The sequence below is a fragment of the Anas platyrhynchos genome, chromosome 22 (assembly GCF_047663525.1).
Source record: "Anas platyrhynchos isolate ZD024472 breed Pekin duck chromosome 22, IASCAAS_PekinDuck_T2T, whole genome shotgun sequence".
NCBI lineage: Eukaryota > Metazoa > Chordata > Aves > Anseriformes > Anatidae > Anas > Anas platyrhynchos.
In genome coordinates this window covers 3,780,522-3,796,168 of record NC_092608.1, presented here as the reverse complement: position 1 = coordinate 3,796,168, position 15,647 = coordinate 3,780,522, and the positions used below count along the sequence as shown (strand labels likewise).

Here is a 15,647-nt window from a genome sequence, read left to right as displayed (position 1 = left end):
TTTTTTTCAATGTAGCAGACTCCTTTATTAATTTATCCTTCTGCTGAACCAGGAAAAAGAATCTACGTGCTTGTGGCTGATACAGAGGCGTATCTCACTTTGCAGAAACTGATCCTAATCAAATTGTTTGTAATGTTTGTAATGAACATGAGAGGAACAGAAAATGGGAGAAAAGGAAAAAATATGGAAAGTAGCTGTAAAAATCAGAAGCATATAAAGATCACGTGTAAAGTCCTGAAGTCTGAAATAGTGTGAAATGCAGAATACAGCCTAGGTCATCTTCAGCCTCAATGGTTTGTGCTCTCACCCTAGAGAAGTGTTCAGGTGTCATACCCACTGTAACAGTACAGACAAGTTGCTTAAATAACCCTAGAAATCACTAGGCCTTAGTTAAAAGATATAAAATAGTTTAACTTACCTGCCCACCTTGGAATTTCCGTGCTCATGAGTACTACTAGTTCAGACAAGATTTAAGGGACATTTATTTTTTTGGCTTCTTGTAAAGGAATTTTTATTCACTGAAGCTGAAACATTATTGAGACTGACATATTTCTGCCCACATATTTCTGACATTTTTTTTGGCAGGGGTGGGGGTGAAGTTCCGTGTAAACCAGACTATGAAGTCATGGGTGGAATGCTTGTTTTTAAGTCATTTAAAATTGAGATGAATACCAGCTTTTGAACCCATACCTCTCCTTTGAACAAAAGCTACACTTAGCCAATTTGCCCTTACTGCCATCAAGAACGAAGGAATCATTCAATAGCTCTTGTATTTTATATTTAATTGACTGTCTTCAAAAGGGTGTGTTACAATTGGGGGAATCTGAATGTATTAGTAAGCTATGCAGGGAGTTGTGCAAAATTAAACAATCTCTGTCCTACAGCAAGATTGAACAAGATACCTTATTGCGTGAGAGCTTCCAGAGGCTTTATCTTTCCCTCAGCACAGAGTCTCCATTAAGATTAATCAGTCACAAATACACATTCCAAAGGAAAACACAAATCAGAAGAAATCTTCGTATCGAGTTAATAAATGACTCATCTCCCTCCCATCCCTTCCTCCTGTGCAAGGAGACAGCCCAAGGCAAATGTTCCATAAACCTGGACGTGACGAGTTCAGAGCTCAGTGACAAAGTTCCCCTCAGCTCCAAAAGGAACACATTTTAAGGAATCCATAAGCAGAGCTATGGAGGGTTTGCAGAGCGGAATGATAGTGCATGGAGGCTCTCCAAGCACGGCTTTAAAAAAGTGTTCTGTGTGTCGAACAAATAAGCAATACATTTAAAATATTGCAAGCATTACCAAGGGAAGGTGTTCCCACTGGTGCTGGTTTTGGTTACCAGAGGAGTAGCTATATTTCTTTATAGCCATAAGCCCCGAATTTTGGAACTGTGCTTCTCATATGGCTTTGTCACTAGCTACTAAGATTGTCTTTTTTTTTTTTTTCCTTCCAACTCCCCTTTATGACGAGTAGCTTAGTGACAGCCAATTCAAGCGTGGGACTTGGAAAAAAAAAAAAAAAAAAAAAAAAAAGAATCAGATTCATTCTTCTCCCATAAAAAACTGAATTCTAAATGTAGCTAAAGCTTAGCACCAAGTAGGAGCCCAGGACAAGACAATCTAAAGATGTTTTAGGAGTCTTCAGAGCACATAGGACAGAGCCTGGAATGATAGTGCTGGAGACTTACAGCCCCTAATTAGCCATAGAACAGGCTAATTAATCTCAATATAGTTGCTCTGATGGCGAGACTCATACCTAAGTTGATGTGACTGATTGCAGGTATGCCACAGTAATTTAGTGGTCACAATCCAGGCAGTAGTACCCTGTTGTGTTGTTTGGAGCTGCGTGTTTGAATGAGAAACCAAAATAACTGCTTCAGATGGCCTTACAGTCTGGCCTTTCTGGACTCACTGCTGCTCCTTGAGCTCAGCTGAGGGCTGAAAGCTTTGGGTTAGAGTAGCCTGCCGGGGAGGCAAATTCCCAAGTTTTCTGAGTTTTATGCTCTCTCAGGCTGTTATCAGATCCCAAGGCAAATGACTCAGGGGAACTGAATCTTCAAAATCCAGCTGGGATCTGTAAGTTACTGCAGCAGATGAACTTAGCACCAGTGCCAGTGTTGATGAGACTCAAGAATTCAGCAGGCAGACGTGAACAAACTTTTCTCCTAGAGCACTCCAAACTTTTCTCCTAGAGCACTCATCGACAGTACTTGTCAGCCCTGGCCTGGCATGATCCTGTTGTTCCATTCCTCAGAGTTCACCGACCAAACTCTGCCACAAACCAAAAAACTGGGAAAACTAGATTATTCTTACACTTTGTGGAAGGTCCTTTATAAAGTGTTTCCATGTCCTGGCCACAGACCAAGTGGGTTAATAACCTCTTTTCTTCCTCTTCGCAGAAATTCTGGTGGCTTTGACCAGGTCTCCTCTGTGTACTGTACATCTTCTGTACATGTTATTCTTTCTGCTAGTGCTTTTACCTTCCATCCCTGAGATGCTATACTTTTGGGATGCCTAATATGAAATACCTATTGCATACACTGGATGAGTTGGAGGAAAGCTGCTCTTTGTCAATATTAATGGCTATTGACAGTTCGTAATCTCTCTCTGAGTGCAGGTGCCCAGAATAAAAGGCCAGTGCAGTAAACAGCTGTGTCTTGAATGTGCTCGTAGGCTGCAAAAAATACAACTGTATCAACATTTAATAAATAGAGAATAAGCAAGCAATAGTGAGGATTCATCGGGGTGCTTTTGTTTGTTGTTTTTCAGGCATGTTTTTGTACAAGAAAGGGTACGGATTTGGCATCTAGCAGTTGGATTGTTGGTTCCGTTCAGCCAAACCAGATCTTTAAGCTTTGCAAGAACTTGACGTAGGACAGCCTTCAGAGGTGACAACCAGGACAGCTCAACTGACAGTGCAGGCTGGGAAACGATCCGTGAGCTTTCTGGTTTCCTCTGCGGACCCCTCCATGTTATCCAAGTCTTTGTCCAAGCGAGATCCCTTGCTCTGCGGGGGATCAGTTCACTCTCGGGTCTGTCATGCTCTCTGTCTGTGCCTATATCCTCGGGCTTCTGTAGCTGCAAAGAACACAAAAAGCACAACGTCAGCTTCATCTACCCATTCTCCAAATGAGACTGACTCAGAGACCAGATGACCCTGTGGTCATCATCACCACTGCTCTGACCTCTTACTGGGAAAAAGGCTTCTGCCCTGGCAGACAGCTGCTTCTTAGCTCCTACTTCAGCCTCTTGAAAATCCTTTTGTGTTTCATCATAGTTAAGTGGCTTCTGGGCAGTGGAAGGAGGAAGACAGATGCCTTGTGCCTAAGTGGCTGTGTTTAGTAGTTAGCATACCCCTACTGTGTTGCAAAGTGAAGGGTAGCCAAGAGTTCAAAAGCCTAAAATTGCACTTCCAATGCCCATGCCAGCTTTTTGCAATGTCCTTCCTCTCTGCCTCTGTCATTCCAAACCACCACCGAGTCCCCTGCACGCTTTTCCTCCTGCCTGCAAACACAGTGCCACTAGGAGGAGTATTGCTCTTAGAAAAAGGGGAAAAAGCCTAGCTTTGGGCAATGCCCTCGGGGTGCTAGCTGTGATGAAGCTCTGTTGACAAGCCAGATGATGAGCACAGGGTATTTCAGCCACCAGTGCTCCTCTGGGTTGGATCTCCACCACCCGAGTCCCCTTCGGGATGCTTTTCCCTGGCAAAAGGACCCCAGACTCACCCGGCTGCATGCGCACCATGCGGCACAGCCCCTTGCCGGCCTGGTTTTTGTACATGGGCTTCACGCACACTTTGTTGGTGGTGCCTGAAGGCAGGTCGGTGAGGAGCACGCTGTGGATCTGCGGCGACACGCTGATGAGGGACGAAGGGCCCGTTTGCCGCCGGCACCTGACTCGGTAGCCCAGGACCTTCCCATCAGCGGCATCCCAGGAAGCTTTCAGGGTGTTGGAGCCCATGTCTTCGAAGCGAAGGTGCCTCACTTTGGAGCCCTCTGCAAAAAAGCAGCTCCATGTTAGTGCGTGACATCTGTACGGAGCCGTCCTCACTGCTTAGCTCCCTGAGGGGACTCAGGAGAAGGGTCGGCCAGCCAGCCTGGGTTTCTCATAACTCTGTGCCTCCAGACTGGAGGACCTCAGCCTAATCAATCCTTAATTTGTGCTACCAGCACCAAATCCTTCTGGTGGCACTGTCAGGTACTCGCTGGCCCCTTCCCACCCGCCTCCCTTTCAGCAGCGAGCGCTGCTCACTCACCTTCCTGCGTGCACGCTTTAGCTGACAGGGATTTCTCCTTTCCTGACCTGTAGATCGCCGTCACCGTCACCAGGTAGGTGGTGTTGGGTGCCAGGTTCTCCACCACGGTGCTGTTTCTCTTGCCATCCACCTCCAGCAGCTGCGCTGAGTCCCCGGGGAGAGGCCCGTACAGGACCTGGTAGGCGGCCACGCTGTCCGGCGTCGGAGCCCAGCTGACCTGGAAGCTGTGTGGGCTGGACTCCGAGATGAGAAGCTGAGCTGGAGTGATTTCCTCTGAAAGCAGAGCAAAGGGACGGGAATGGGTTTGTAACTCGTGGCATCGGGGTACTCTCAGAGGAGTAGAATTGACTTTGCAGCATGGTTTGCTTCCAGGAGGTGGAAGAACTACCCAGCAAGTGGATGTTCGTCCTCAGCCAGCTCAGCACCCGCCAGCTCAGCCCTAAGGAAATGGTTTCTCCAGCTGTGCAGCACAGAGAGGGCAAAACTACACAGCCCAAACTGTTCCTGCATGCAGAAAAAGTATGTGGTGCGAGTCCAGCTTGACTTTGTCACCCCTGCTCGGATTTTCAGTGTGCCACTTTTTCAAATGTTGCTATAAATCTGAGTTAAAATCAGGTGCTGCCCCAAGCCTTCCCTCTCATGCAGGGATGTCCCAGCAGTGCACACCCCTGCCTGAAGAAGCCCCTGTTTCCAGAGCTCTGCCCTCCCCTAGCTGTGCCTGCAGCTCCTGCCTCCATCCCCCAGGACAAGGGGCTCTGCTTTCTTCCAAATTCTTGGGATTTTAAGGTTGGAAGGGCACCTCCTGGCCATCACATCTTATCGCCTGTTCTGAGCAGGGCAGAACATCTCTCTAAGGAAAGAGTGAGCTGAGTGCCAGCAAAAAGACACCTTCTCCTCTCTCTGGTCTGGCCAGGCTGCAACCTTCTGCCTCTCCCAGCCAGACCGGGAGGCTGTGGGGTGCAGAGCAGGGGCTGTCCTGCTGGCTTTACATCCTGAGGCTCATCCTCCCCCCCTTGGTCACGACTGAATGCATTTTACCTGCCAGGGTGGTGACCCTTGTTGTCTGGGGAGGGAAGTAGTGGACGTTGGATTCAGGAACAAGAGCCACCTCGTAAGTGGTTTCTGGCGTGAGGTTGCTCACTGTGAAGCTGGTGTGAGCCCCAGAGAGTTGTGTTGTCCTCTTGCCTGCCAGGTTGTTTGTCGGGGCGTACTCTAGGCTGTAGTAGCCAGTTTCTTGGGAGAGGAGCTCGGGCCACACCAGACGGAAGCTGCTTGAGGTGATATCCACTGCGTGGAGCCGATTGGCTTGGATAACATCTGGGAGAGAAGGAGGAGCAAGAAGTCACCGGTGGCATTTATATTCAGAATACGGCACGCCAAAAATACAGGCCCTTTGGACGGGAGATGGGACCCACAGGGATGCTGGATGGCAGCAGAGTCACCGAGACTCTGAAAGGTTCAGGAGCACAAACCCAAACCCTTGAAGCCAAGCACAAAGCTTCAAAACCAGAAAGCAAATGGAAACCGAGGTGGCAACGCTTGGATTTTCACCCCACTCCTGCCCCCTGGATAAGACCCTTGATTCGGGTCCAAAGAAGGGCGACGAAGCTGGTGAGGGGCCTGGAGAGCAAGTCCTATGAGGAGCGGCTGAAGGAGCTGGGCTTGTTCAGCCTAGAGAAGAGGAGGCTCAGGGGTGACCTTATTGCTCTGTATAAGTACAGTAAAGGAGGCTGTAGCGAGGTGGGGGTTGGCCTGTTCTCCCATGTGCCTGGTGACAGGACGAGGGGGAATGGGCTAAAGTTACGCCAGGGGAGTTTTAGGTTAGATGTTAGGAAGAATTTCTTTACTGAAAGGGTTGTTAGGCACTGGAACGGGCTGCCCAGGGAGGTGGTGGAGTCACCATCCCTGGAAGTCTTCAAAAGACGTTTAGATGTAGAACTTAGGGATATGGTTTAGTGGGGACTGTTAGTGTTAGGTTAGAGGTTGGACTCGATGATCTTGAGGTCTCTTCCAACCTAGAGATTCTGTGATTCTGTGATTCTGTGCTGAACAGAGCCCTCCTGGTGAACCCAAACCCCCAAATCTCATCGTGTAATGACCCCGCAGCCAGGAGGAAGGGGCAGCAGCCTGGGACCATCCAGCACTTGCTGAGTTCATCCCGGCTGTAGTTTCTCCCCCCGGCGTCTCACAGAGCTCCGTTGTTCCGTGACATTCAGCGCTCAGAGGCACTCTTGTGCTCGCCCCTCTCCGCCCCTGCACACCAGCGTCTCCGAGGCCGGCGGTACCTTTGTGCTCTGGACCCCCCATGCCAGGCGTGGGCAGCTCTCTCGGAGCCCCACGCTTCTCCCAAACCCCTCTGCCCCCCCAGCCTTCAGCCACACTTGATTTCCTGAGCCCCTGCTCCCTGCCCAGGGTGGGCAGAAACACCCAGGACTTTGCCTCTAGCTCTGGGAAAGTGGCACAGGGGGGCAGCAAGCAGCTCGATTTTTAAAAGCAACGCGAGCCTTTAAGAAGTGCATTCGCTCTGAGCAGTCTCACTCATGAAACCTTCTCAAGGCACCCTCCAGCTCCAGCCCAAACACTTTGCAGAGTAACGCAGGTAGCCCTCACCGCCTGCCCATCACACGGGGGCACAAAAATCTGCCCCAGACCTGCAAGAGAACAGCGAGCAGCCAGTGTCCAGGCTGGGATGAGACCAGATCTCCTCCTCCGAGCTGCTGGCATCCCCACAAGCTCCCCGCACCGAGCGAAGCTGCCTCATTTTTTTCCTCTGAGCTGTCGCTTGGCTCTGGGGGAGGCAGGAGCGCTCCCCTGCTCTGTGCCCCTGCCAGCAGCAGCGGGAGGAGGCAGCACCACGGACCTGGGGCTCCGCAGCCTCCTGTGAGCCCCACGACTGCCAGGGATCAAGCCACGGAGGAACTGGGAACAGAGGAAAGGTCCCGGTGCCAAAAACCTTGCCAAAAGCTGCAGGAATGGAAATGAGCGAGCCTGGAGGCAGGGCGTGGGGATGCTGCGAATAAATCAGGAGGGTCGAAGGGGTGCAGCACCCGAGGGACGTGCTGCAGGTGGCTCAAGCACCACCTCAGCCTCTTGCTGCCAGATTGCAGATGCCCTGACCATTAAAGAGGGCCATCAACCCCCGAAAACAGATGCCCACGGTGCTGGGAAGAAGCAGTGTGTTAACCTTGGGTGTCGGACCCAGGCAATGCCCTCCTAGGAGCGCTCGGGGATGGCTCGGTCCCGCTTGCCTCCCACCCGTGGTGACTCACACAGGATGAGCGTGGACACAGAAGCACCGCTCCGCGGCCGCAAGCTCGCTGGCATCCCATGAATGCTGGCAGGTCAAGATTAGACTTGCTGGAGCGCTGCTGCTTTTCTGATGTGTGCGAGGAGCACAGGCAGGCAGCAGATGAACCCCTTCCGCCCTGGAGCCACAACTTCAGCTGGGTCCTGGGACAACCCCACCTCTGCTTCGTGTTTTATTTCCCTGCTTTGACATGGAAGGGGTGATATGTTTCAGATCAGAAATCTGCACGGGGAGTGGCTGATACCTTGTGGCTGCTGGGCAGGTGGGATCCTGCACGACTGGGCTCAGAAATCAGTGCCAGAGGATGAAACGAGTCAGCTCAGCTGGCTGAGAGAAGAGCAAGAAGGGGATGCTAGCACAGCACCTGATGTTATCCCCAAAAAACACCTCGCTTTCACAATACACACAGGTCCAGGAGCAGGACGGGTGCTGATGAAGGCTGCCTCCTCCAGGAAGGGGCAAGCAGCCACGTGTGGTTTTATTAGGGCTAACTCAGGCGATGTTACCCGTGCCTTAAAGCCTCAGCCCCTGGATTCACTCGGGAATTTCGCCTTCCATGAAAACACCAGGCTGCTACATTTTAGACCTGGTGGATGCAAAGAATGTTGCCCTGGGGCACAAGAAAGTATTTATTAGCTCTGCAGATCTTACGATCTTCAAGACAATCCTGTGCTGCGGTGATACCCAGAGGATTTCTCCTTTTAAGATGCTATTTTATGCCACCCGGATTTGGGATGCACTAGAAGCTGAAACAGACACTTGAAAGGAAACATCCAGGGGTTTGTGTGGTACTGCCCCATGCTCCCATGGCACAGAGGTGGCTGGCTGGAAGGGAACGTGGTCCCTGGGTGGGATTTGCTAAATGGCACAGGCTCGAAATGGGAAGAAATTGCAACAGGGGGAGGGTTCTGCAGAAAGGGTTACTTGGACACGCTGCAGCCAGCTCTGACGGACTCACAGAGCAGAAGCCAAGTGGGGAATTAAAACAGGATCTCCAACGGGGAAGAGAGCCTCCATAAAATGAATGGAAAGTCTGCAAAGTCCCAGTAACTCGCTCAGCTTTCCAAACAAACCCGGAGGCATCTGGGAGGCCGAGGCAGAGCCCCTGCTTTGCCATCGCAGGCGCTCCCACCGCGAGGGCACGGAGGACATGCATCACGCCGCGCCGCACGCAGCATTCCTGCTGCCTCATCTCTTGGCCCAGGGCCTGGCTTTGGGTCTCCTTAGCCCATTCCCTTTAAAACACGGGGCTGCTGAAAAAAAAAGCAGCCTGATCTTGCTCTCTGCGCAGCCCCGGCTGTGCTGGCAGCGGAGAGCTGCTGCCCTGCTGAGCCCAGCGAGCTGGGCTGGGAGTTTCTGCGCCGGGCTGAGCAGCTGGCAGAGGCAGAACACGTTCCGACAGGGGAGTGACGGAGCAAAAACATTCCTGTGCTGCAGTCGTAATGCTGATAGCAACAACCAGCACCCCTAATTGCTGGTGGGGAGGGAGCAGAGACCGCCAGCCACTCATAGGCAGGGGCTGGGTGCCTCGCAGCGTGCCAGCACCGTGCCTGCACACGAGGCTGCGGGCAGGGCTAAACCCTCCCCAGGCACACAGCTTTCATTTGGGGCGTGCTGTGCTTTTGCGGATCAGAAGGACTGATGATTTGGGGGGCTCTCACACCACCTGCCCCTGCTGTGGACTCCCAGGGAGCGCAGCCCAGCCCCGCCGTACCTAGCATAGCGTCCCGAAGCTCCTTGGTGATGATGGGCAGGTCGTCCACGTCCACAAAGTGCAGGTGCTTCTCGGGAGGCTGGCTGGCGGCCGCAGAGAGCTCCAGGTAATTCCCCCGGCCGGTGCTGACGATGAAAACCGTCACCCCCATGTCCTTCAGGAGCTGCATGGGTTCGGAGATGTCGTCGGTGGAGAAACCATCCGTCACCCAAACCAGGACCTTGGGCACCTCCGGCCGGGCCCCGGCCTCGTTGCTGAAGAACTTCTCCTTGGCGTAGGAGAGAGCTTGGCCCGTGTTGGTGTCGCCCATCAGCTGCCGGGTGTCGCGGATGGCTTGCTGCACCCCGCCGCGCGACTGGTAGCGGTCGAAGGGGAACTCCATGGTGGGGGTGGTGCTGATGTGGATGATGCTGGTCTGCACGTCCTTGGGGCCGAAGGAGAAAGGCCGCACGAGGTCCCACATGAACTCCTTCACCTTGGAAAACTCGTAGTAGGAGACGCTGCCTGAGCTGTCCAGCAAGAAGAGGATGTCTCCCTCCGCGTTGGAGATGGAGGGCTGGGCACCTGGCAAGGAAAGAGAGAGGGGGGGTTATTTTTTTTTTGCTGTTCTCAGATCTAGGGAGAGGGTGGTGCTCTCCAGGAGCAGGGAGAGGAGCATTGGCTCCCTGCTCTTCCAGCTTCATTGCCAAGTTTGTTTCAAAGTCCTATTTAGAGGCAGGAAATCAAGCACAGGAGCCAGGGTAGAGCCAAAAGCAAACCCATGAGCTGCAGCTCCTGCAAAAAAAAAAAAATGCTTCTAAGCTCTGAGCTGCTCCTGCCTGCACTGACACCTCTTGGTACTCAGCTCAGGCTGCTCTCGAGGACTTTCTGCTCCGAGCTGGACGCGGCCACGTCCCTGGAGCTGGGAGTATCCCACACCAGCCAACAGCTCGCCCCTGCCCCGTGCCAGGGATCCCTGAAGCCAGCCAGGGCTGTGGGCAAAGGTGCAGCAGCCCTGGGGCAGGAGCTGGTCCCAAGGAGGAGAGCGACTGCTGAGGTCGTGGCCCTTCATCTCCCTGCTTAGGGCCATGGCAGCGCCTGGAAGAAAATTGGGCCATATTTGGAAACGAAAAGAAGCGATAAAGAGAGTTAATGAGAAAAACTGCTGGCTCTGCTCTCCCAGGAGAGATGGCCAGTTCTCCGAACTGCCTGCAGCTTGCTTCAGAGGCTGTGGTCCGCACAAGCCTGGCAGGAAAATCCCTGATTTAAGCCAACGTTGGCAGGCCAGGGCTCTCCCTCCTCCCCACATCATTCGTGCCACATCTTCCCTCGCCCCTCCGAACACACCTGCCTGCCCTCCCCTGCTGCACCCCTACCCCAGGGGCTCTGGAAGGTGGCTGGGAAGGGGCTGCGCAGCCCCTTGGGTGCAGAAGGGTGCCCCACGGCAAGAAGAGCAAGCTCGGAGGGTGTGGCCCTCTCCATCTGACCCCTTTTCTTACCATTTCGATTAAAACCCCGTGTGGAAGCGTGGACACACAGAGGAGTCCTTCTCCCACCCTTGGAGCTTGAGAGAATTACAGCAGCTGGAATACCAGCAACGAATCTGGAATCCTTTTAAGCACCACCCCGCTTTCTGATGGCTTTCGAGGCACAAGAAGGGAGAAAAAGAGAGCCTGGAGACCCCTGCCAGCTCATTTGGGCTCCTCCATCGGGGAAGGGATGGGGAAGGCAGGGTGGCCGAGCGATGCAGGCGCTGGGCACAATGGCTGGGCGCTGGAGCCACGCGCAGGAGCCAAAACCACAGGGCAGCAGGGAGCTGGATGGAAAGGCTCCTGTAAAATTAATTGCTCCGAGGAGACGGCTCGTGCAAACAGCTCTGCCCCTGCCGAGAGACACGCCAAGGCAGGCCCGGAGACAGCAGCGAGGAGCCGGGGTGCCGACAAGGAGCCGCCACGAGACGGCAAACCCAGGGCAGGGGGGGAAAAAGAGGGCAGAGAAGTGGCTCAGGCCCGAGCCACGGGGGGATTGAGCCTCTTGGAGTGCTCGTGGCCACGCCGTCTAAATGTGCAGCCAGGACGTGGGTGCCCCTTGCTGCTACGGAGAGCTGGGCAGCCCGGGGAGGGGTCCCTCGGCTCGCCCCTGCGTGAGGGGCTGGCTGTGAGCGCAGAGCCATGCCAGAGGCATGACGACACAGCCAGAGGAATCAGGTGGAGCCTCCAGAAATGGAGAGGCCGTCGAAATTACTCAGAGGTGACTGAGCGGGAGATGCCAGGAGGAGGCAGAAGTGGAGGGCGGCCAGCCCTGCGTGAGCCAGCACGACTCAGCCCCGCGCTGCAGGCACACGCCCGGCAGCCTGGCACCCGGAGCGGAGCAGAAAAGCAAAGCCAGGGCCAGCCAGCTCTCCCTGCAGCCCACGGAAAGCAGGGATGTGTCTCCGTCACGTCACCCAGGGGCTCCAGGTCCCTGCCACGGGCTCCCCAGGGCAGCAGCGGCTCTGCTCCGAGCTTCTGGTTGCACAAAGCACAGGCACGTAGCCACGGCCCTCCGCTGGAAGAGGGACAAGCCACTGACTTGGCTGGTAGGATGCAGCAAGAAATATTGGCAGGGTGACTGCCTCTTCCCAGCAAGAAATCTTCTGTCCCCGTTTCTCCCCTCTGCTCCCCACTACTCCGAGGGTGTTTCCTGAGTGTTGCAACGAGCAGCTGGGAAGGCGGCTGGCCCTGGCAGGGCAGCGATCGGTGGCCAAAGGACATTGCTCGCCAGCAGAAAACAAGGTCACGTGCAGCAGCACATGCAAGGGGAACCTCGGGGTGCCAAAATGACCCCCAGAGGGGGCACACAGGGGTGAGAAACCCCACGAAGCACCTGCTAAGGGAGGAGAATCCCGCAGGAGAGTCGAGAGCCAAGCTGCTGTCAAATGGCACTGGAGCGTGCCGCGGAGAGGCAGGTGTAATTCAGCATCCTGCCCCGTCGGGGCTGGAAATAGCTGCGTGGGTTAGGAAGCTGTGCAGGGAGAGCTGCAGCTTGACACCGCCCGGGAAGGGGGGTTGGTGGAAAGCTTGGGTTGGCAGCAAATGGTGAGCAAAGGCAAGTGGTGCTGGTGGGCAGGGGGTATTTTGGGAGCTGTCCGTGCGGATGGGCTGCGATCAGGCCAGCAGCATCACAGCCACTTCAACCCTGAGTAAGGTGGAAAGAAATCCCTCCCCGACGGACTGGGTCAGTAGAAAGGATCTCCCCCCAAAAAAAAACTAGATGAAATTTTGCCACAGGGATGCAGGGAAGTGACTGGGCACGGCACCGTCCGTCCCTTCGGGTCTCGCCTTGCAGTTCCCTCATCCTCCTTGTTGTTCTCTGTCCTCCCTCCAACACAAACATCTCCCCCGTGCCAGAGGTGGGGCGCCGGGGATTTGTTACCAGCAAATCCCTGCCTTACGCAAGCAGCTGCTGTTTTCGAGCCGTCTCCTTGCTTTTCAGCATAGAGCATCGGCCGCTTGGCTGGGCACCGAAGGGAGATTCCCCACAATTTTGTAGGGTTCGGGGAAAAGGGGCACCTGCTCACATCTCCCTGCCTCCTGCACCATCCTCCTGTGCTCTGGGGAGCGAGGAATAACTGCAGGGCCTGTGCTAGCACTGCTGTTGGGCAAAGGAGAAGCTTAGGGAGCAGCAGAAAAAACCTGGCAGCATCCTTCTGTCACCCTCCCGCTGGCACCTGGTCGATTGGCGAGGAGCAGCCGTGCAAAGGAGGCTTTTGAAGGGGTCCATAAGGAAGCAAAACGTCTCCGTGGAGTCCCGGTGCTGCCTATTTAAATATTTGGCTTTTTCCAGGAGGAAAACAGCCAGAGCTGTGCGTCCTGCACCGAGATGCTGACAGGAGACATCCGCTCCAAGAGCTCCCCGCGCCCTCAGCTGGGACCTGCAGGCACGCCACGTGCAGGAGTTGCGTGGGACTCACAATGTGAGGAGCAAAAAGGGCTCAACAGCCAAAAAAGATCACGTCCTGTCTCGGTTAACTACGTTTGAAACCCCACACTTGTCTTCCCTTCTTACTAGCTGGCCATGCAAAGCAACAACATGTGGAGGCCAAAGAGCATGGCCCGTGCCTCCTACAAAACCCTGGGCGGTGCCTACCCCACAAAAGCCAGCCTCTCTTTGTCCCCTGCAGCTAATAAAGCCACCAAGACCCCAGGAAACAGAGGTAGGACCGTGCATCCTCGTGGCTCCGATGGTTGCTGTCGTTGCACGATGCCTGCACACCGCAGCAGCCCCAGACAAGAGCCAGCCCGTGCCCAGGAGCCCCGCCAGCCCGGCTGTTTGCTCAGGGTTGCTTTTGGGAATGGGTAACATCTGGAGCACGGCACAGCCCCTCGGGAACGTCACGGCTTGCTTCGTCGCCTGCCCTGAAGGTCTGAGCTTGGTTTTAGCCTGGGCTGGGGCGGGATGGTAGGGATGACGGCTGCCCGGGTGGACACGGAGCACTGTGAGCACACCAGAGGCACAATTCCTGCAGCAGCCTGCATCTCCAGACCCTAAAGTGTGTCACCCACAGACAGAATCCAGCCCCTGTAACGGGATCCGAGCCACAGCCACGGGTCTGTCTGCGCACCAGGCGAGGAAACAGCCCCCAGCAGCCGGGGCTGCTCCCTGGGGCTGAGGATCTGTGCCACAGACCAGCAGCTCACGTCTCCTGTCACACTCGATCACACTTCCCAAGTACAAACTCCAGGGAAAACCAGCTGCAGCCAGCAGCAGCCTGGAGCTGCCCCTGCCCAGCACTGCCCAAGGAAATTCATCTCCTGCACGTCCCCCACCCCACTGTCAGGTCTGTGACACCCACCCACAATCGTTTCCCCGAGCAGCAGTCAAGAGAAAGCTTTGTAAGGAGGAAACACCGAGATTAAGGCACGGAGACTGGGTGGAGAGCAACGGGAGGGGTACAGGATCAGTCACTGCTTTCACTCCTCTTACTCGGGGTGCCCCCTGCGTGGGGAGCAGTGGGGTCGGGGCTCTCCACGCAGTTACACTGAACTCTGCCACCTTCTGATCCAGCGTCTTTCCCACTGCTGCAAACGAGGGAGATAAGTTTTTTTTTTCTAACACGGTGATTTTAGAGCAGCTCTCCCTCCTTCTGTCCCGGCACCAGGAAAGCAACCTCCACGTATAACCACCCAGAGGTTTCACACCCAGCTAAGGCAGCAGCACAATTTGGGCTCGGTTTCCACCCAGGAGGGCTTTTGGGGTGCGGATCCATAGGCACTCACCTCTGCCAGGTGCCTCCTGCCCCGCCGCCAGCTGCAGCCAGACACCGAGCGCAAGCGCTGCCTCGGCCAACATCTCAAGGGCTGCTCCTCGGGCCAGCTACCTTAAATCCAAAAGCTCGGCTCTGGGGAGGCAGACGAAAGGCTCAACATCGGTCATATTACGTGCAAGGATCCAGCAGGTCCCAGGGTGCCGCTCGGACGCTGCTCATGCCGAGAAAACCAAACTCGTCTTTATTTTTCCAGGCTGTGGTGCGATCCCCGAGTCTTTTATCGCCCTTTTCCCCTCTTCTCCGGGGCGCACACCCTGCTCGCTGCTGGGGATGGCTCGCAGGCAGCCTGCGTGCGGCTGGGCTGGGGTGCGAAATCTGCGCCTGCAGATAAACCACCGGCCCTGCGAGACACTGGCAGCGCTCCAGCTGCGAGGAAGGAAAAAAAAAAAAAGGGAAAGAAAAAAAAAAAAAGAGAGAGAGAGAGAGAGACGGCTCGGAGAAATCCAAAGCTGCTCTCTCCGCTCTGGAATGAGCTAGAAGAAGAAAAAAAACAACACGTATATAAAGGAAAGAAAAAGTAGCAAGGCTGGGGAGCGCGCCCTGCCCTGGGAATATTGGCTAATCCTTTGGGAGGAGGCAGGAGGAAAGCTGCCCAGGTCCTAGCGCTACCCAGCGCGTCCCAGCCCAAGGCAGCAGCTGAGAGCTTGTACCAGAGACCCCTCCGGCTTTCACCCTCTCGTTATTTCCCCTAGAGGAGACTCTTGCCGCTGACCAAAAGTCCCGAGCAAACCTTGCTTCCCTTCTCCTGCCTGCCCAGCCACCCACAGCTCTGCAGGAGGAGGTGACGATATTCCCCTGCCCTTTTTCCCCCACTTTTGGATCGCCCTGTTTGTCTGAATCCCCTCTGCCTGAGAGCAGGGAGTTGCTGGGGTTTATCCTGGCATCCTCGTCCCAGCCCTGCAGGGACGAATTTTTGATTTTGATTTTTTGCCGCCCTGCAGGGGATAGATTTTTGCAAGGAAATAAAGAAAAAGAAAATGTTTAGTTAACTCCTATCGCCAGCAGTGGAAAAAAACATATATGCATGTCGTACTTCTGGACAGATCCAAGACATTACTAGTAAGGAAAAGCTGGAAAATCACAG

General features: G+C 54.6%; 1 protein-coding gene across 1 annotated transcript; it reads right to left on the bottom strand.

The window, feature by feature from the left end:
• Positions 1 to 765: 765 nt before the first annotated feature.
• Positions 766 to 15,328, bottom strand: VWA1 (von Willebrand factor A domain containing 1). The gene is made up of 6 exons (XM_027443166.3): positions 14,514 to 15,328; positions 9,277 to 9,840; positions 5,294 to 5,572; positions 4,256 to 4,528; positions 3,726 to 3,995; positions 766 to 3,078 (listed from the first exon to the last, which is right to left on the bottom strand). Exons 1-6 carry the CDS (start codon positions 14,584 to 14,586, stop codon positions 3,038 to 3,040), a joined length of 1,500 nt encoding a protein of 499 aa, XP_027298967.2. The 5' UTR covers positions 14,587 to 15,328; the 3' UTR covers positions 766 to 3,037.
• Positions 15,329 to 15,647: the final 319 nt, after the last annotated feature.

Excerpts from the sequence above, each read along its gene's own strand:
- VWA1 (XM_027443166.3), bottom strand. The coding sequence starts at position 14,586 with ATGTTGGCCGAGGCAGCGCTTGCGCTCGGTGTCTGGCTGCAGCTGGCG. Across the intron at positions 9,841-14,513 it reads GCAGGAGGCACCTGGCAGAG|GTGCCCAGCCCTCCATCTCC; the intron begins GTGAGTGCCTAT and ends TTTCCTTGCCAG. Across the intron at positions 3,996-4,255 it reads TAAAGCGTGCACGCAGGAAG|AGGGCTCCAAAGTGAGGCAC; the intron begins GTGAGTGAGCAG and ends GCTTTTTTGCAG.